Source organism: Vicugna pacos, chromosome 5, assembly GCF_048564905.1.
Source record: "Vicugna pacos chromosome 5, VicPac4, whole genome shotgun sequence".
Lineage (NCBI taxonomy): Eukaryota > Metazoa > Chordata > Mammalia > Artiodactyla > Camelidae > Vicugna > Vicugna pacos.
This window is the reverse complement of record NC_132991.1, coordinates 9,439,501-9,459,080: the sequence shown is the minus strand read 5'-3', so window position 1 is coordinate 9,459,080 and position 19,580 is coordinate 9,439,501. Positions and strand designations below refer to the sequence as shown.

Sequence of the window (19,580 nt, the reverse complement as noted above, 5' to 3'; positions counted from 1 at the left end):
TCCCAACTTGGACCCGGTGGAATCCCTACCCTCTCAGACAGGGTCCTCCCATCCATCCTGCACCTCCCCTCCTCGTCCCCTCCCCTGGGGCTCCTCTAGGCGGCCCCCGCTGATTCAGCGTAAACCAAGCCGCTGAGGGCGGCGGCTGCCGGGCCAAACCAGCCCGCCCCCGGGTTAATTGCTCCGCTTCGCCCGCCCCTCCCTCTGCGCCCGCCCCCTGCCGCTCGGCTCCGCCCCCGAGGAGAGGTCCCGGTCCCGGAGCCGGCGGTCGCAGCCGACCCGCGCCAGGGAGCCAGGCGGGAGCGCGCGGCCGAGCCCCGGTGCAGCATGACTGCCATTGCCGTGCAGGTAGCCCCGAGCGGGGGTGAGGTGGCGGGGGGGGGGGCTCGCACGGATCCAGAGTTCCAGCCGCCGGCCTGGAGTGGGAGTGCCCCGCCGTGCCCGCCCCCGCGGCCGGCGCGCAGGGTTCCGGGAGGGTGGACTGGAAGCCACCCGGGGCGCCCGCCCCGCGACGCTCTTCCCTACGCGCGGTCTCCTCGCGGCCCTGTAAGCACTCGAGGTCCCAGACTTCTTGAGGATTGTACTGCTTCGCTTTGGGGTTCGCAATGTCCATCCATTAGGCTCACCAGAGGGGACCTTTCTTTTGAAAAAGGAGACACGTCTGGAGTGGAGGGTGGGCAAATTCCACTCGTAACGTGAGGCTTGCCTTATGTAACACGGGGATGCGTCTTTGAGGAAGCTAGAACTTCCTTGGACAGGGGCTGGATAGACCTTCTCCCCTGCCCCCAAGCTGCGTTTCGGGAGCAGGCAAGGGGGATGAACTCTTCCACCTCGTAGAAAAGGCTGTGGTGAGGGGAGGGGCCCTCGTCGCAAAGAATGGGTTTCTCCGTAGAGGGATGCAGGGTGTTTATGAGAACCTACCTATTCCTACCCCCTCTCCTCGGGCCTGAGGCTCTCCAAAGGGAAGCCGGGGCCGGCGGGACCGCTGCGCTGCGGGCGAGCTTCCTTTACGCAGAGGCATCGCATCACCTCACCTCCAGACTTCCGCCTGTCCGGCGTTGACCGTTAGGGAGGCTCGTTGATCCGACCCCCACAACACTGACTCCAGATAGATGCTGCTCCGCCCATTTTATAGATGAGGTAACTGAGGCTCCAGGGGTGAACGAACCTGTCCACGGCGGCCGGTCAAGCCACAGAATCTAGAGTCAAAATCAGGACTTACTGGCTCCAAGTCCCATCTGCCCTTTCTGCCTTTCCCTAGCAGGAGAAACTTCACCCACATGTCACACCTTCCTCCACAAACCCCTCTTGGCCAGGGCACAGGGGTGGGGCGGACGACAGGATGCAGCAGGCCTCTTTGTTCTGGGGCATAATCTGGAGTCATGACCAGGCAGCCTCCTGGGACAGGCCCAGGGAAGAAGGGGACAGGCGGTGAGAAGGGTAGGACCGGGTGTGGTCTTTCCACCCAAGGAGCAGTTGAGGAGACAGTCTTGCAAATAAGGATTAGGAGAGGTATGGGGAAGTAAGTACTAAATTAGGAGGTGCAAAAACTGGGAAGGATTAACAGGTTGGGGAGGGCTTTGTGCCGGGCTAGGAAGAATGGTAGCAAGGGGAGCAGGAGAAGATAATGTAAAACCCTGGGGCTCTACTGGTGGTGTCGGGAGGCCGAAGCGGGGAGGAGATGGTGACGACATGCTGCCAGCCAGGGAGGGGGCTGTGCTTGCATAAATATAGTTGCTGATGCTTAGGACCACTTAACTTCCTGCCTGGGACTGTTCTAAGCACTTGGGGGTGCATATAACTCATTTCAGCTCCACCACAACCCAAAGAAGGTAGGTACTGTTATCTAGAGGGGGTAAATAACTTGCCAGAGGTCAGGGAGCTAAAAAAGCAAGCTAGCTGGCTCCTGTAGTCGCCTGACCAGTGCCCTGGGGTCACGCAGGCAGGGGTGGGCCGGGCCTTGAGGGTGACGGGCTAAGGCTCTTTAGGAAGCTGTTGAAGAAATTTCCAGCTGCAGCTGCTGCTGAGGGCCTGGCCCAGGTCTGGGCCGCTTGGGCAGTGAGGGGGGTTGGCAAATATGGCAGAGGTGTTGGGGAGGTGGGGAATGAGTAGTGAGCAGCCCAAAGTGTCTACTTAGGTACTGAAGGGAGCAGATGGGGTCCTGGGTTATCGAGGAAGATGAGACCTTGGAACTGGCCTCAGTGTCCTGGGCTTAAGTGACACTATTCTACAGGCCACTGGAAATCATTCAGGATTCCAGATGAAAAAGGCAAATGCTTGCATTTTTTCAGTGTAGGGGGGGTCAAGGCCCTAAGAGATTAAAATGACTTGCCCAAGGTCACAGCTGGAGGCTGGCAGGTCAGGGGCAGAGCTAGACTGCCCTCCAGGAGGGATTTCAGACCCTGGACCACTGAAAGCTTGCTGGCAGCCACACTGTGGTTCAGTGGTGAGAAATAAAAATTCCAATGTGCCTTATTTTTGTTAGTAATGTTAGGAATGGCTCTCCTGAACTGGGGACTGCTCACGTGCCAAGCACCTTGATATACATAATCTCATTTAATCCTTGGGACTTTTATTGGTGTCGGAGTTTAAATGATGCCCGACTTTGGGGTGGGAGGGGGAGATGACCTGATATCAGCTGTCTTCTCTTTCTGATCCCTGTGTGATGTCTGAGGGCCTCACGGTTAAAGTCCAGTATGTGCCCAGAACAGGTGGGGTAGGACAGCATGTGACTTTCCTCCAGACAGCGTGATGTCTAAGGTCAAAAGGTCTCTGAGTGCTGTGTTCTTGTGACTTGTTGCCTGCACCTCCCTGGGGTTCTCCCTTCCTAGAATCTTATCAGCCTCTAGGGGTGTTAGAATCTCACCAGGTGCCTTCATGGCTCCTGTTTTCCTGCAGGGGTCACTAACTCCATTTCGTAGATGAGAAAACAAGGGCCAGAGAGGTTAAGAAACCAAGCGCAGACACAAGTTTCAAAGTTCCCTTGATTTGTTTCTTAGCAGTAGAGCCGTTTTATCCTAATGAAATCCAGTACAGACTGAGATTCCCAGTGTCTCCAGCAGGTGAGGGGCATCGTTGTGGTTGAAGTGAGGGGCCCGGAGCTGGTCCCTTCCTCTCCTGCTTCAGCACCTGGAAGCCCTTCTGGAGCACAGTTTGAGAACCACAGCCCAGACTCCCCAGAACCCCTGGGGGTTCTCTCTAAAGTACCCCCCGGTTGCCTCTGAGATCTCAGCTGGTCCTGAGCCATCATGCATCCCTCTGAACTCTCCAGGCCTTTCCTCATCGGTGATACTGAGCACGGTGCCTGGAAAGCCCCAGTCGTGTTTATTGGCTGCAGGCATCCCACCTCCTGCACATTAGACAGATGTCAGGGCAGCTGAACCAGGCTTTATTGTGATTTAGGTGAATGAACTTGGGCAGGTCACCTGACCTCTGACTATGTCCCTCCATGTACCACCCGTGGAGCTTCCTACTTTACCCGTCTCACTGGTTTAAGAGTAAAGGAGGACCCTAACTTAGGCAGAAGGGCTGAACACAAACTGGATCCTTATTCCCGGATCCCTGGGGCTGAAACTAGCGGCACTTCTGCTCACGTGGGCCAGTTAGCATGCAGCCCGAGGTTCCTGCCAGAGCTCTGGCCACAGGAGTCTCCCAAAAGCGCGGCTTTGCTCTCTGTCCCTCACTGCGAGGTGTAGCCCGGACCTGCCTCTGGAAGCCTCCATCTGCACATGGTACAGGGTTCACCCCAAGTCCCCTTTTCGTTTCCCAGAAGTGATTGTCATGGATGAGTTGTCTGTTTTGCTTACCTCCCAAACTGGGGTGTAACCCAGCTGCTTAAAGACACACACACACACACACACACACACACACACACACACACACACACCATTATTTATGACTGGGCAGGAGACTTGGTTTAAAGGGAACTTCAGATGGAGGTGACAGTGGTTGCAAACTTGACTGTTCCTTTGTCTTATGGCACGGTGCCAGGTGCCGGGGACACAGCAGTGACAAAGGGAGGCCCTGCCCTCTTAGAGAGCACAGTCTCTGAGCGAGATAGACAATACATAACTATGAATCAGACAGGAATGGGTAACTTGTGGTCAGAACAGGAAGAAAATGCTCAGGGTGCCTGAGAATGACTGGAGGGGGTCCATTTTGGGTTGGGTGGGCAGGAAGGACCTCTCCGAGGAGGTGATATTGAAGAATGAAGACAAGGAGGTAGCCCGGAGAAGAGCCTTTCAGGAGGGGCCGTGAGGTCTGAGGAAGAAAATTCTAGGCTTGTCCTAGGCAGGGGAAGAGGGCCGCTGTGCCAGGGAGAATGCCCTGGGAGGGCTTGTGGGCCGTTGCAAGTTTTCTTTTGCTTATTTGCTTAAGGAGCATTTCTTTTGTTTCTGGGTTGGGGGTTGGGAATGGTGCCTGAGGGATATCCCAGGGCTGTGAGAAGGGACACCTCCCTGGATGGGTCCTGCTTGCAAGAGAGAGGAGAGGGTGCTGAAACCAGAGGTTGGAGGAGAGCTTCAGGGACTCCCCCACCCAGAAGCTGTTTGAACAGTAGTGGTTGGCAAGTTCTGGGTGTCGGGTACCAGCTGAGTGAGACTGAAAGGCAAAGTGCAAACATCACTGAGGACTGAGGAAAACCAGGGAATAACACTCAAGCAAGCCTGGATCTTGGACAGGATGTACAACGTGCCGAAGCAGCTGGGGGTGGTGGTGGTTAGGATAAAACTGGGCTTGGACTGGGGAAGACCTGGAGAGGGAAACTGTTTCACCTCAGGTTGATATGCTAATGTCCAGTGCCTTTTACCACCCTCACAGTCTTCCAGGAAGTACTCTTGTTTTGCATACAGAGAAACCTAGGCTGGCTGCTAGTTCAAGGTCACCTCAGCCAGGCCAGACAGGTTTTCTGACCTGAAATGGACAAGGACTTGCCAGTCAATAGAATTTGGATTTCTTACTCATTATAAAGTTCAGGGAGCTCTTCCTGCTTGACGAATAACTGGACCGGCCGACATTGCTTATTATAGATCTTGAATAGAGGATGGATGAGGGACAGGTAGGCTGGGAGAAGGGTTCCCCAGAGAAGGTGGGTGAAAGGAGGAAGCTGTGATGAAGACAGGCTTTCAGTCTTCTTGGAAGACCAAAGCAAGAAACTGGGAAGCTGGAAGGCGTGTGCAGGGTCTTCCCTGAAGAGGTTGGAGGGGTATGGTGGGGGACCACCCTGACATGCTGCCTCTGTGGTGTCTTCCAGGCTCAGAAGCTGCTGGCCCAGAGGAGGCCCCGCCGATCCTTCTTTGAATCCTTCATCCGGAACCTCATCATTTTATGTGCCGCCCTGGCTGTGGTCCTCTCCTCTGTCTCCATCTGTGATGGCCACTGGCTCCTGGCTGAGGATCGTCTCTTCGGGTTGTGGCACTTCTGCACGGCCTCCAACCAAACAGGGTCTCACTGCCTCCGAGACCTGAGTCAGGCTCACGTGCCCGGGCTGGCCTGGGGTATGGTCCTGGCCCGCAGCCTGGCTGCCTTGGCCGTGGTGGTCACCATTTTTGGCCTGGAGCTCCTCATGGTGTCCCAGGTGTGTGAGGACCTCCACTCACGGAGCAAGTGGGCCATAGGCTCCATCCTCTTCCTTGTCTCTTTCATCTTCTCTTTCGGGGGGCTCCTGATCTTCGTGATCCTTCTCAGGAACCAGGTCACGCTCATTGGCTTCACCCTGACGTTCTGGAGCCAGTTCACGGCCTCCTTCCTCTTCTTCCTGAACGCCATCAGTGGCCTTCACGTCAACAGCATCACCCACCCTTGGGTCCAGCCTATGAAATTTTAGGACATAGAGCTCTACAAGAAAGTGTGGGCAAGATGGGACTTCCAACATGTGACCTCTGGTGGGTAGGGGTGGGACAGTGACTTTGAGACTGCTGCCTCTTCACCTTTAGCCAGAAATGTCCCAGAGGCCTTTGCAGCTGGTCTGCAGGCCCCAGAGGCCAGGTGGGTGCCTCAGTGCCACCAAGTGTACCAGCTTAGCCAAGTTATTAGGATGCTGATTTTATAAGAAGAAACATATTTTAAAGCCTTTTCTTGAATCTTTTCCTGGGACGCGACTAGATTGGAAGCAGCTCAGTAACTGATGCTCAGAGTGGCTGCACAGCCAAGGCCAGTTCACACCTGTTTTATTGAGTCTGCTGGGATGTGGGCTGTAGATTCCCTGGGGCCTCCTGGGTTGCTAAGGGTGAATCATTTTTCCAGCAAAGGATGTCTGATCAGTGCCTAGGACTTTCTTCCACCAGCTTAAAGGGCCTTTGTGCAGTTTTCCTGCTCTAGCTTTGGTCATGCCAGCGAAGCAGAAGTCAGGATGTCCTGCATACAGTAGGTTTTCAAACCATTTGACTTCACTTGAGCCCCGCTCTTCAGGGGACCCCATAATCCCTGGATAATCCCAGCTTCCAGCAGCTAGCTGTCCCCTCTGGGGACTCTCCCTGTCAGAATCCTGCCTTAAGCCCTTCCAGGAGGGCGCACCTGACTTCTAACACGCTGTCCTCTCTGAAGTGAGTGTGTGTGTCCATCTTGGGGAAAGATTAGACAGCCTCCGGGGACCATTTCTGATCCTGCAACACATTTCAAAGAGCACGTATCTAGAGCTGCTGGACTCCAGGGGGTAAAGGGGACGGACCAGACCTCAGGTAATGATTAACAGCACCCTAGATGCAGGTGTCTGCAGGTGAAGGGGACCAGGAGCCAGTGGAGATTTCCACACAGATCAACGTTTTTGTGCATCTAATTGCCCCCTTTCCAGACCCTTTTCTGCCCAGCAGGTGGGGTTTTTGCCCTTAGCCCATTTCATTTTGGCTGCTACTGTTTGCATGGGGTTTTGGGCCCCGCCCTCCCCTGCCAGATCCCCTTTTTGGGTTGGACTGGGTGCCTGTACCTCTTATGATTTTTTAAAACTTTGATTCCAAGATGCACAGTCCGTCCATGGAGATCACTGAAGAAAGTTATTGTGGACCAAGCAAGGTTTTGGAGAGTAGAGCTTGTCAACCATACAGTCTGGGTTCTTAGCCCTGTAAAACGGGTACCTGGTCTTTTTCACCCCTCCAGGAGCCATCTACAAGATGCAAAGGGGATGACCTTGTCTGCAGGGGTGAAATGCAAAAGTGGGGAGCCAGGGCCATTTGTCCAGGGTCACCCAAAGCTAGGACCAGAGCTGGGCCCACCCAAGATGCCCTTTTTTCTGCTGGGGAGGGGTCGTCTCTGCTTCTGTCCAGAATGCTTTCCTCTGAGCACGTAGGCTTTGTTTTGTAAGAGTTCAAATATTTAGTCCTCTTTAATCTTCACATGGTTGAGGGAGGAGGGGAGAGGCATGCTGATATTTGAGGAAACTGAGATCAAGAGAGTTCAGGGTAAGACTAAAATCCCCATGGGGCGGGGAGACAGGCCCCGTCTGTCCTTGCCCAGGAGCGGGGGAAGCACAGCCTTAGAACATTGGAATTTGAAACCAAAAGCCCCGGAGCCAGCTGCCACTTTTTAGCTGACTAACTTGGGAAGTCGCAAGGCCTTGGGGAACCAGCCTCCCTTCTGGCAAATGGGGTCCCACCCCATTTCCTGCTGTACCGGGGATAACTGATTGTTAACTTTTAAGAGCAGTGAGAACAGATAGGGGTCTCATATCATGTTAGGGTGACAGAAAGGGGGCTGGGGTTCTGCGCGCCCCTGTGGACTTGATATGATTAATTCAGCTGTTGTCTTGAAGGCTCTGGGGTAAGAGCTACTGGATGGGTGTGTTGCCAGGAGGGGCAGGGAGGGTCCACCTAGGGCCAAGGGCCTCCATTTCTCATGTTCTCTGGGCTTCTCACCTTATCCGGCAAATGACCAGGGAAGCCCCTTCAGGAAGGGGCAGGGGAGCATGAGGGAGCATCCTTCACCTTGTGTCTCAAGGGCAAAACGAGTGACAAATATACACCAAGTCTCATCCAAGCTACCATTTATTTCCCTGCCCCCTTCTGAACTACTGGAAACACAACAGAACCAAATTCCAGGCCCTCTTCCTGCCCCAGGGTGCCCCAAGTTCCTTCAGTTCTGAGGGATTACCACCATTTCCCCTCTACCCCAAGGCCTGGCGGAGGGGTGTCAGTCACAGGAGAGATCATACACTGTCTGCCGGGAAGATGGACTGCCCTGCAGCAGTAGCCAGCCCTCTCAGGACCCATCTTGGCCTCTGTTGGTGGGTGGCTCTGCTCCAGCCTCAGATGACACTGGCCCTGCAGGTGCCCCGGCTCTGCTCCAAGGGGCTGGCCTTGGTGCCGTTGCTGAAGGAGGAGCTGAGGGCCACGGGGCGCAGTGGGAACTCCCGGAGATGCCACTGCTGCCACTTCTTCTGAACTTCCAGCTGCACCTGCCCCCAGAGACCAGCTTTCAGCTGGGGCAGGGACGACTCTGTGCCCAGGGTCCTGCCTCCTCCCCCTAGGGCCTCGGTGTGGGCCCTGCCCCTCCTGCCCAGCGGTCAAGGCTTCCCCTCTCCTGCAGACCACTCGGATTTACCGTTTCCGGCCCTACTGTCCAGTAGGTACTGAGGACCCCTCTCTCCCTTGGCGCCTTTCTCCTGCAATCTCAGTCCCCCTGTCCTGAAGAAGGGGCTTGTGATTGTTCCATGAACTCCAGATCATTACCTGCGACAACTAGACACGTCTGCATGAAGCCACCTAGCTCAGCACTTATCTGGGGCTCAGGGAGCTGCTCTCTGGGGATTTTCGTCACAATTCTCAGCTGAAGCAGCAAATCCTTCACGGCTAGGCTTGACACTTGGTTGTTGGCAAACATCAGGTTATTCTCATTCAAGTGCCAAACCAGATAGATGATCAATAGTCACAGGAAGGCTTGAGTGCAAGACTGCATTCAACTGATTCACAGCCCCTGTGGGCTAGGGACCTTGTGTCCTGACTGGATGCTCTGGGCAAGGGCAGAGGCCTCAAGTGAAGTGTGCAGCCCCTTGGGAGTCACAGTCTGCGGAGGTCTCTCAGGATGGGGTGGCAGACATTTCATCTGAGTCACTCATTTTACAAATGGGAAGGCTGAGGCTCAGAGCAGGGCCACGACCACGATCACCCCCTAAGCAAGCAGCAGTAGGTCAGGAGCCTGGGATCTGGCTGGGGTGCCTGCACTTTCCTCCATTTCCTGAGCTCACCCAATGATAAGAATCACCTGGAGCACTTGTTAAAAACATTCTCTGTCTTCAGCCCAGACCTATAGAATCCATTTTTGTGGATTTAGAAACTGGGGGTGGGACCAGCAATTGTTTTCACAGTCCTCTGGGTGATTCTGTGGCTCCCATGGAGCTCAGACTCCCAGAAGGCAGGCCGCCCCCACCCACACCACACCTGGTTCCCCTCTCCAGCTAGGCCCCGGAACACTCACCTCTCCATTGAGGAAGCAGTAGAGGAAGGCCACCACCAGGCCCTGCGGAGGGAGCAGGGGATTAGTGCCAGCGCCCTGGCACCCAGCCTCATTCCTCCTGCCTCCCCTCCCCCAGTCCTTTAATCATCCACCCCAGGCCTCACTTATCTCCACGGGTGTTCCAGGGCCTCCTCCGCCTCTCCTACCCAAGCGGGAATTGGGACTTCCTCTTCTGTGCCCCTCCCACAGTGCCCCTGGCTGTGTTGGCATCCTCCATACAGACTGAGATCCTTGGGGTCCCTTTCATCTCTGTCCCCAGTGTCTAGTGTTGGGCCCTGCACATAGGTGGTGTCAGTTACATTAAGCAGAGGCTGCTAACGTGGCCTGCGGGGCCCAGGCAAGTCATTGGAATTAGTAAGGTGGGCCACCTGTGAGAGGTAGGGAGTAGGGGCACCTGAAGCTTGTCTACCTCACCTGGAGCAGGTGGGACAGCCCCTGTGAGCCCCTGGGCCTTGGAAATGGCTCATTTCCAAGATAAGCTGGGAACTGAGATGTTTAATTATGTTTTTAGTGGGGGAGGTTATTTTCTAATGGATGTGCTGGGGATTGAACCCAGAACCTTGTGCATGCTAAGCAGGCGCTCTACCACTGAGCTATCCCCTCCCCCCAGTTGAGATGTTTAAATTCAGACAGCTATTCAAATTGAAAATTACACATGTGAATGTGTGGTCAGAACAAAGTTTGTGCGCATGACCCAGCCAGCTAACAGTGGGGCATGACTCGAGCCTCAGGGCTACATCTGCTTTCTGTTTATGGGCATAGTTGGGGTCTGTGTCTATTAGGACCCTCCCTCCCCAGCATTTGGAGCTCCTATTTTCCCAGTGGTCCCTCCGGGTTTTGGGGTGGAGCTCGGCCAGGCAGGGACTCCAGGCTGAGATGTGGGATTTGAGCCTGAGAGGCTTGCGTGGAACCGTGAGCTATGAGCAGGGTCTCACGGTCCATATGCCCTGCTCACCAACTCAGGACCCTCCTTGGGACCCTCCTCCCCATCCTAACAGGCCTGTCTTCTCAGGGTTCTCCAGCTGGTAAGCACCTCTCTCCCACACAGGCCTGGGTGCCACAGCCCGGACCTCAAGTGGCCCAACCTCCCCTCCATCCCCAATCCCACCAGGCCTGCCTGGGCTATGTGGACAGGACCCCAAAGAGCAATGAACTAGCCCGTCTATGGTGGGCTTCCACACACAACTGCTCAGGGGTCTGGCATTTTAACAAGGGTTAGAGATTAAACTAGAAGCATCTGCTCTAGAATTTCAGGCTTGGATGACTGCCACGTAGAATGGGGACTATGGGAGGCTGGGTAGGAAAAGTTACTCAAGGCAGCAGTTTCCAAATTTCGCTGCACATCAGAGTGACCTAGGAGCTCTTGTCCAAATCAAATACATGGGCGGGAACATCAGTAGCTCTGAAAGATTCCCAGGTGGTTTGAACAGGCATCACTGGTTAAGAGCTGCTGTCAGCGGGTGTGAAAGGCAGACTTTGAAATAAACCAGAGCTGGATTTGGAGTGCAGCATAGCTTGTGTAATTGTGGGCTTCTGGGTTCCAGGTGCTTCCTTTAATCCTTGCCAGAGGCCTAGGAGGCAGGTGGAGAGGCTCCCCATCTCACAGGTGAGGGAACTGAGTCTCAGGTGCCATCTCACTGGGCCCAGGGTTGCCTGGGTCTCAAAGATCCAGAAACACATTTTCACTGTTCAGGTGACCAGGAGCCCTGAAGGAGGGCAAATTAGATGTGCCCCAGGTGCATATAGGGCAGGCCTCCCACAGCCAGCAAGTTTAAGAAATTCCACAGGTTTTATACAATCATTAAAAGTGAAGCCTTTGAAGAATTTTAATGACATGGGGAAATGTTCATAATGGGCATGAGAGATGAAACAGAACACGAAAGATAAAAAACCACACGTCACAATACAAAACCACGTGTCACGATCTCAACTGTGTGTGTGTGTGTGTGTATGCATGTGTATGTGCGTATGTGTGTGTATGTGTGATTGTGTGTGTGTGTGTGTGTTCTTGGATAGAAAAGAGACCGGATTATGAGATTATGGATGGAATTTTTCTTTTTAACTTTTCCTTATTTTCTAAATTTTCTTCAATGAGCAAGTATTTCTACAATCAGGGGGAACTTATAAAGTTGAGTTTTAAAAAATATATGACAGTGAGAATGGTATTGTGATTCTGTGTGTGTTCTTTAAGCCTTTGTCTTCTGGAAATACATACTAAAATATTTCCGTGAAAGAAAACGATGGCTTGGATTTGCTTAAAATGCTGGGGGATGAGGGTGGGGATATAGCTCAAGTGGAAGAGCGCATGCTTAGCATGCATGAGGTCCTGGGTTCAATCCCCAGGACCTCTACTGAAAAAAAATGGTGGGGGATGGGGTGGGTGGGTGAGATTTTAAACAGGACAGGCCATGGATGGGTAATGTGGTACACAGGGATTTGTTATATTGTCTTCTTCACTTTTCCCTATGGAAGAAATTTTCCATAATACATCATTTAAAAATATATTATATACAGTATAGGGGGAGGGTATAGCTCAATACAGAGAGCGTGCTTAGCATGCACAAGGTCCCGAGTTCAAGCCTCAGTACCTCCATTTAAAAAAAATAAATGAATAAATAAACCTAATTACCCCCTCAAAAAACGCAAAAGTTAAAAATATATATAACATACATATAAATATATAATATATAACAAAATGATGTTTGTATATGAAAGAAAGTTCTTTTTTTTTCAACTCTTAAAGATCCTTTTTTTGGGGTAAACATTTCTGTGGAAACATTAGGAAAGTGCTTTTGGTTTTCTCCTGACAAGCATTTCCCCAGAGAGAAGCAGAATGGCCTTGTGGGTAGTCCACAGCCCCAGCCACAGGCCCAGCTCCAGGGACAGGAAGTCCCTGTCCATGTAGCAATGAGACCCGGGTTTCCATGTTCTCAGCGAGGTCACTACCCACTTCTGTCCACCCGGTAAAGACCTTCCACCCGTCTGCTCCTGGCCTCCCCCACCTGCCAAGTGGGCCATGGTGAGCCCAGCCTCCCTGAACGTTTCAAGCGCAGCAGGTGTGAAAGCTTCCTGGCCCAGAGAAGAAGACCATGGATTATATAAAAGAGTAGATGCTCTGGAGGTCTAGGGTGCTGGTGAGGGTCTCTGGGCAGAGAAGAGCTTCAGAGCAGGGCAGAAGGGACAGCCCTGGGGTGGGGTCTGAAGGTGTGGGTTAGGGCAAGACCTGATTCCATTCGGGAATGTGTTCCCAGTGATGTGTCCTCCCTGGAACCTCAGAGTGATGCGCCGACAATTCTGGCCACATCCATCCTGAACAGAACTCCAGGAATGAGGGAGGCTCTGAGCCCCAACCCCAAGGCAAAGGCCTGCCCAGCTAAGGAAGACTCTGCAAAATGATCAGTGTTGTTGAGGACAGGCTCCCAGGAAAACCCACTGGGAGAAATTTCTCTCAGGCCCAAAGCCTAGGCTTTTCCTGGGAACTAGCTTGCTTTCATCTATGGAGAGTGTACCTCTGGAGACAGATTGTGTTTCTGTCTTTGCTTTGGCTACTAGGAAGCTCCAAACCAAATTTATGGTACACCTCTTCCACCTTCAAAGGACTTCATTAAGTTTGCTTCTGTGTATGAACTCAATTTTGGCTTTATTTTATTTGCTGATACCTTATTTTTTTGTCCTTTGTATATTTTTCCTGAAGGCTACATCATATTATTTTTGGAAGGAGATAGTTATGAGTAAACAAACAAATAACATTGTAATGTTTGGGATTCATGTTAAGAGTCACTTCTGTCCAAACAGGTTTACTGTATTTTTTAACCTTACAACATCTTGCTGAATTGATAGGTAGGTGATTTCTCCCCTCCCTTTTATTCTCTTTTTATAAGTTGGTTTTTATTTTTAGTAAATTGTGTACGTAATTGGTTTCAAAGAGTCAAGTGTTTCTTGTCATTGAAACAAAAACACACACACAAAAACTAGCCTCCTGACATCCCAGCCCCCATTTCCTGTTCCTCGGAGCCAACTACTTGGAACTCTCTTAACTGATTCTGAATAATATGCTGATGTGGCTACTTCTGGATTTTTCAGCTTGGGGCATTTTTATGGACTCCCCAGCGTGATGATGAGGATATTAGTCTTTCAAACAGCCTCCCTGCCCGCCCCCCACGCCCATCCTCCCACAATGCTCATCTTTCTGCCTGACTTCTTGATGGTTCCCCTGAAGCCCTCGGCACTTACCTTATCTTGACTCTGCAATTCTATTGAGAGATGTGCGATGGCGTGTGCCAGGGTTACTGTTCCCTTTTCTCTTCCCTGGAGTTTGTCTCTCTCTCCTTAGTTGTACCGCCCACCCGCCACGTGACTGGTGGGGAACTTGACTCCCACAGAGGGTCACACAGCAAGGGGAGGTCCTAACCCCTGCTTCTCTGGGGTCTCTGCCACATGAAGTGTCCATCCGCCTTCCCCAAAGCCCCACCGGGTTCTTCTGGGAAGATCTGGCTTTTGGTCCCTACGTCCTCCATTTTTCTCTAAGGAGACAGAGAACGCCTCTTTTCACCTGAAAGTCACATCACAGTCCCCAAAGCTTACCTGGAATGAGCCAAGGGCCAATTCAAAAAACAGCTGGATCTCCATGGCGTCCTCTGGGGAGAAGGCGAAGATGATGTAGTGGATTCCGAAGAGGGGGATCAGCAGGAGGGTGGACTTGGCCAGTCGCCTGGGGACACAGAGCCTTGCTGTAGTCTCCTGCCGCCCTCCACGCCCACGGGCACACCGCATCTTGTCTGATTGCAGGAGGCTTTGCAGGAGTGTCCCCACTGCTTTTGTTTGTTTTTACTTTTTATTTTGGAAAATTTCCAACTCCTTCACTCATAGACAACACTTATCCACCCATAGCCAGTCCCAAAACTTTATGATCATGCACTCCATCAGTTAAAAAAAAAAAGACCCATGCCCACATGAATAACTTTATTTATTTATAAATTAAGTGTATGTATTACCACCACTCTAAGTCTAGCATGTTATTAGCCAGGCCAGCATCCTTATTTGTTCGATAGCAAAAACATGTATAAGGAGAAGCGCTTTGTTTTCTTCCCAGGTTAGGGTGGCCAAATGGAGCAAGTAAAGAATACAGGATGCCCAGGTCAATTTGAATTTCAGATAAACAATGGATAATTCTTCTGGTGTAAGAATGAAAAAGCTATTTGTTGTTTATCCAAAATTCAAATTGAACTGGGCATCCTGTATTTTATCTGGCAACCATATCTTGGATCCCAGCTCCACCCTACTTTGGAGCCCAGTGCTCTAGAGACATCCTCGGGAAACTGTCACCAAATAACCCAGGCATCCGCCAGATTCTCAAAACTCAGAACATCACAGAGAAAGCCCCTGTTGGACACTGATTTGTCTTTAATATTTGTTATGGGTTGAACTGTGCCTGCCCCCGACCCCAAATCCGTAAGTTGAAGCTCTAACCCTCAATATCTTAGAATGTGACTGTTTTTGCAGATTGGACTACAAAGAGGAGATTATGTTAAAATGAGGCCATTCGTGTGGGACCTTAGTCCACTTACTTATGGTATCCTCATAAGAGGAGACACAGGGGATGCAACATCCAGAGAAAAAGGTCACGTGAGGACCCAGCGAGAAGGTGACCAACCACGAGCCAAGGAGAGAGGCCTCCGGAGAAACCAAACCTGCCCACACCTTGATCTTGGACTTCCAGCCTCCAGAATGCTGAGTAAATAAATTTCTCTTGTTTAAACCAGCCAGTCTGTGGTCTTTTGTTATGGCAGCCTGAGCAGACTAATGCAGCACCTTTCTTGAACATCTTAAAGGTTTTAAAGTAATTTTAGATCACACATCTTGAAAATCTGCTGAAAGCTAAGGTCTCGTAAAAGCTGGAAAAGGCACATAGTCTACCCTTGGTATCCAAGGGGGATTGATTCGAGAACCCTCTACAGAGGCCAAAATTCTTGGATGCTCAAGTTGCTTATATAAAATGGGGTAGTATTTGCATATAATCTATGCACATTTCCCCATATACTTTAAATCATCTCTAGATTACTTATAATATCTCATTCAATGTAAATGTTTTGCTTTGGAATTTTCCGGAAATTTTCAAATAATTTCAATCTGCAACCTGAGGTTGGTTGAATCCTCGGATGCAAAACCCACAGATAAGGAGGGCTACTGTACCTATTCAGATTGAATTTGGGTCCCTGAAGCCCGTTCTCTGACTCCCTAGCCTTGTCCCAAGGGTAAGATCTCTGCCGTCTGGGATCCTGCTTAGATTTCTTTTCTCCCCACCCCCAGGGCAGTCTAAGGTGTCACAAGGATCCATTTTCCTTCCGCCAATAACGTAAATTTTCTGGGACTAGGTCTTTCCTGCATGTCCAATGGTGCCTATCATCAGTTGGGTAAACAGTAGGTGCTCAGTAAATGCCAGCTGACTGACTGACTGAGTGTGCCTGGGTGTTCGCCCTCCACTTACTTATAATGGTTCACTTCATTTCCTCCTGTTTCTTGAGTTCTAAGTTTTCTCATCAGGATTCTTAGAATGTTTATAAAAAGGATGAAATTAATCTGTAAAACACAAGACAGAGATGGGTTAAAGGTGATTTGCTTTCCTGGCACCTCTCCTGGTCCTGGCCTCTGGACCTGAGGGCAGAGACGGCACTGCAGATCACACCGGGGTGGCGCATCATTCCCCCCACCCCTCAACAGTCCTAGGAAAACACAGTCTTGGGGGCACAGCACATAGGGGGCACAGCACAGCACCGCCCCCACACCCCCATCCCTGGGCTGCAGGAGCCCTGAGGTCTGCTCCTCAGCTGCAGCATGAATTACTCACACTTGGAATGTATTGGAATCTTGTTAAAATGCAGGCCTGGAGTAGGCCTGAGATTCTGCATTTCTAGCAAGGCTCCCGGGGAATGAATGCCTAAGCTGGTCCTTGGGATACGCAAAGGCTTCACAGCAGAGGTTCTCAAAGTTTAAGGTGCAGTTTGCAGGGCTCCACTGCCAGAGATTACCATTTAGTCAATGCAAATAAGGATTTGCACTTTTAATAAGCTCCCAGGTGGTGCTGAAGCTGCTAGTTTAGGGACCACACTTTGAGAACTGCTGCCTCAGACACTTAGAATCGCTTTGCAGCTCAATCACCAGCTCCAGGAAGCCTCCTTGATTGCTTCCTTTTCCTGGTTCATTGTAGTTAGGGATGCTGCTTCTTGTAAGAGCACTTGAAATGTTTGAAAGGGGCCAAAGGAAAGCATCTGTGTGTGTCCACTAATTGTCAATTAATCGTAACTCTTTTTTAATTGAAAAAATTTTTTAAAAATTTTTTGTGGGGGAGGGAATTAGGTTTATTTATTAATTTTTTAAATGGAAGCACTGGAGATTGAACCCAGGACCTTGTGCATAATCATAGATTTCTAAAGGGCAGGAATAGAGTCCATTTCTTTTGGTGTCCCCTCCCCCAGCCCCAGTGCCCAGTGCTGGGAACATTAGGAAGCTGCCCAGGTGGCTGCATCTCTCCTTCCCTCTCACCTACAAGCTCCAGAACCATTTTACAGAAGCAGGGACCCATGGAACATCAGCGGGCACCCTCACTCTTTACATAAGTAGCCTGGACGCTTGCCAAAAGACATAGGATTAGGGACCTGTCTAGGACCCCCTAGCCCAGTGCCCCTGCTTTGGGAACATTGCTTCTCAGCTCACTGTTTGTGCTTCTTGCTCTAAGCTGGCTGTGCATGGTGTAAACTAACAAGGGCTCCTTTATTTTATTTTTTGTCTTCGAGTTGTATTTAACTTAATAGGGAGCACTTGAAAGCCCAAGGGAAGATCTTTACTATCCCAAGAGTTAGTCTCAAATAGTGGAATTCGAGGTCCTGTGACAGGCTAGTAGGGAGATATTTTGCATCAAGAGTGCCCGCCCAACATCCCTCAATCACGAGAGAGATCACTGTCTCGAGAAATCAGCCAGGACCCTGGGGCTGGTGTGTCCTCAGAGGGGGCTCTTCTGGGATGGGCTGTCAAAGTCCCAGAATTCCTTGCTCAGTCCCAGAACTGAGAGCGGAAACTGGTCAACTAAGTGAGGAAATAGCCTCCTGTGGGAATATTACACAGCCAGAGCACAGCAGTAGGTCAGATAATTTTAAATGACATAGGAAAGCTGACATTCATTGGCAGGTGAAAAAACAAACAAACTAGGACACAAAACTATATTAAGCACCTTGAAAAAGTCTGTATGCTCAAAGGAAAAGACAAGAAGGAAAAGCACATGATCAAATGTGTTTCTAGGGCTAAAAGTGTGGGTGATTTTATTCCCTTTTTAAAAATACATTTTATATTTTCCAATTCTTTTTACATGAATTATTATTATTATTTTAGAAATGATAATATATTTTGATTTTATAGAAAAACAAGTACATTCTTAGTATAACATAATTAGTGATAAATAGAACCAATATTTTGTTCACCAGATTATCAACCTAAGAAAAAATGTTCTGACATTATTTAACTGTAACAAGTTGATGAAAAACAACTTTTGGTATTGAAATAGCAGATTTCAGTATACTGTTTTTAGTATGTTAGAGTGTAGCAGGAAATGAAACTTCAACATCCTTTGTTATCCCTGAAATTTCAATTTAGTTAGATTGCAAAGCACTATGCTAAAGTTAGCATAATCAAAACTATAATCAAATTATTTATTTATTACCTTAGAATGACTTGGGGTAGCAATGTCTTGGGGTAGCAATGTCTTCAGATAGCAAATATAAAGTCCTGTTGAAAATACTAGCTACTTTCTGTGCTTGTAGGAAACTGCATTACGACCACATCAGATACCATATTTCTTAGGACCCCCTTCCCTCGGTGGTTTCAGATTAGTATTTGCCAATGACTGGCCCTCACATTTGCTATGAAAAGCGGAAGGAAGGAGATATGATTTTGCCCTCCTGAGCTAGCACATGGCCAAATGTGGCTGCTACTCGGATTCCTCTGCAATGTGCAGCTCTCCTATTGCAAGCTGAGACAGTGGGTAGGATAGTGTAAAAGTCTATTATTTTTAGGGGAAAAAAAAGATGATGGGCATGGGATGGTCCCTCCCATCAGCTGACCCCAGGAGGTGACCCAGTGGAAGAGGAGGGGGCTGCTTCCCTCTCCCTGCTCCTGTGAGCCTAGGAAGGGCGCTTTCTGTCAACTGGTCCCTGCAGCCTTGGGGTCCCTCCCAGCCCGTGCACACTAGTTCTGGCCGAGGGGTCGATTCCATCTGTGAGACGACCCCAGTGTGCCCTCCATGATGCGTGTGTCTTCCTTCCTCTGTCCCCCTTATTCTTATCTAGACTCACAGACTCGGCTACAGGGCTCTTGATCCTGACTGCAGAGCAGAATCACCTGGGAACTTAAAACCCCGCAGAGTGCCCGGGCCCCTCCCCAGCACAAGGAGCACCCAATCTCTGCTATCAGGATTTTTTAAAAATTGAAAGTTTGCATTAAAAGGTTGAGAGTACAGCCAGAGTTGAGACTCCTTGAGCTTCCCTGTCCACACATCACTCGGCTTTCCCAAGGTACAGCCCCACATCCTGTGAGGCAGGCTCAGTGATTCTTCCCAGGTTAACAAGAGAATGCCTAAAAAAATGATTGAGGTCCAAAGATCTGAACCAGGAAGGTGGAAAGTCAGGCCAGCCCCGAGCCAGTCAGTTAGGGTAAGGAGCTCTGCCCACCACATTGCAGTCGCTACTCACAGAAAGGACAAAGGACAAGGACGAGTGCGGAAGCTCCTGCCTCCTGCCTGCCTCACTCCACGCCCATTCACCATTCTTTAGGGTGGAGCTTCCAGATCCTCCAGCTGCCGACCAGCCTCTGGTAACTGTGGTTTATCCCTCCCCACACCTGGAGGGAGCAATGTTTGTCTTGCTCTGCCCCAGAAGCCTGTCATCACTTCACCTCCCACAGGAACCCAGCTCAGGGGAGGATGGCCACTTACCAGGATGGAGAGGATCACAGGCCCGCGAATGACCCACCAGATGGACGCATTGGCATTGATGTCCCAGCACCTAGGGAGGGAGAGCCAGGCATCATTAGGAGTAGGGAGCTGGGCTGACCAGAAGCGTTCTTCGAGGTGCCACATTGCAGTCCTG

General features: G+C 50.7%; 2 protein-coding genes across 2 annotated transcripts in view; one reads left to right on the top strand and one right to left on the bottom strand.

Annotated features, from left to right (window-relative positions):
• The first annotated feature begins 227 nt into the window (after window positions 1–227).
• Window positions 228–6,071, top strand: TMEM37 (transmembrane protein 37). Its single transcript, XM_072960838.1, has 2 exons — window positions 228–348; window positions 5,252–6,071. The coding sequence occupies exons 1-2, from the start codon at window positions 328–330 to the stop codon at window positions 5,822–5,824; spliced, it is 594 nt and encodes a 197-aa protein (XP_072816939.1). The 5' UTR covers window positions 228–327; the 3' UTR covers window positions 5,825–6,071.
• Window positions 6,072–7,993: 1,922 nt separating this feature from the next.
• SCTR (secretin receptor) overlaps window positions 7,994–19,580 on the bottom strand; it is a 70,014-nt gene continuing 58,427 nt past the window's right edge. The window contains exons 9-13 of the mRNA XM_072960837.1: window positions 19,427–19,496; window positions 15,932–16,023; window positions 14,029–14,155; window positions 9,406–9,447; window positions 7,994–8,386 (exon numbers count right to left, since the gene is read on the bottom strand). Coding sequence (XP_072816938.1) covers window positions 8,237–8,386; window positions 9,406–9,447; window positions 14,029–14,155; window positions 15,932–16,023; window positions 19,427–19,496 — 481 coding nt within the window. The 3' untranslated portion in view covers window positions 7,994–8,236. The remainder of the gene's footprint in view (window positions 8,387–9,405; window positions 9,448–14,028; window positions 14,156–15,931; window positions 16,024–19,426; window positions 19,497–19,580) is intronic.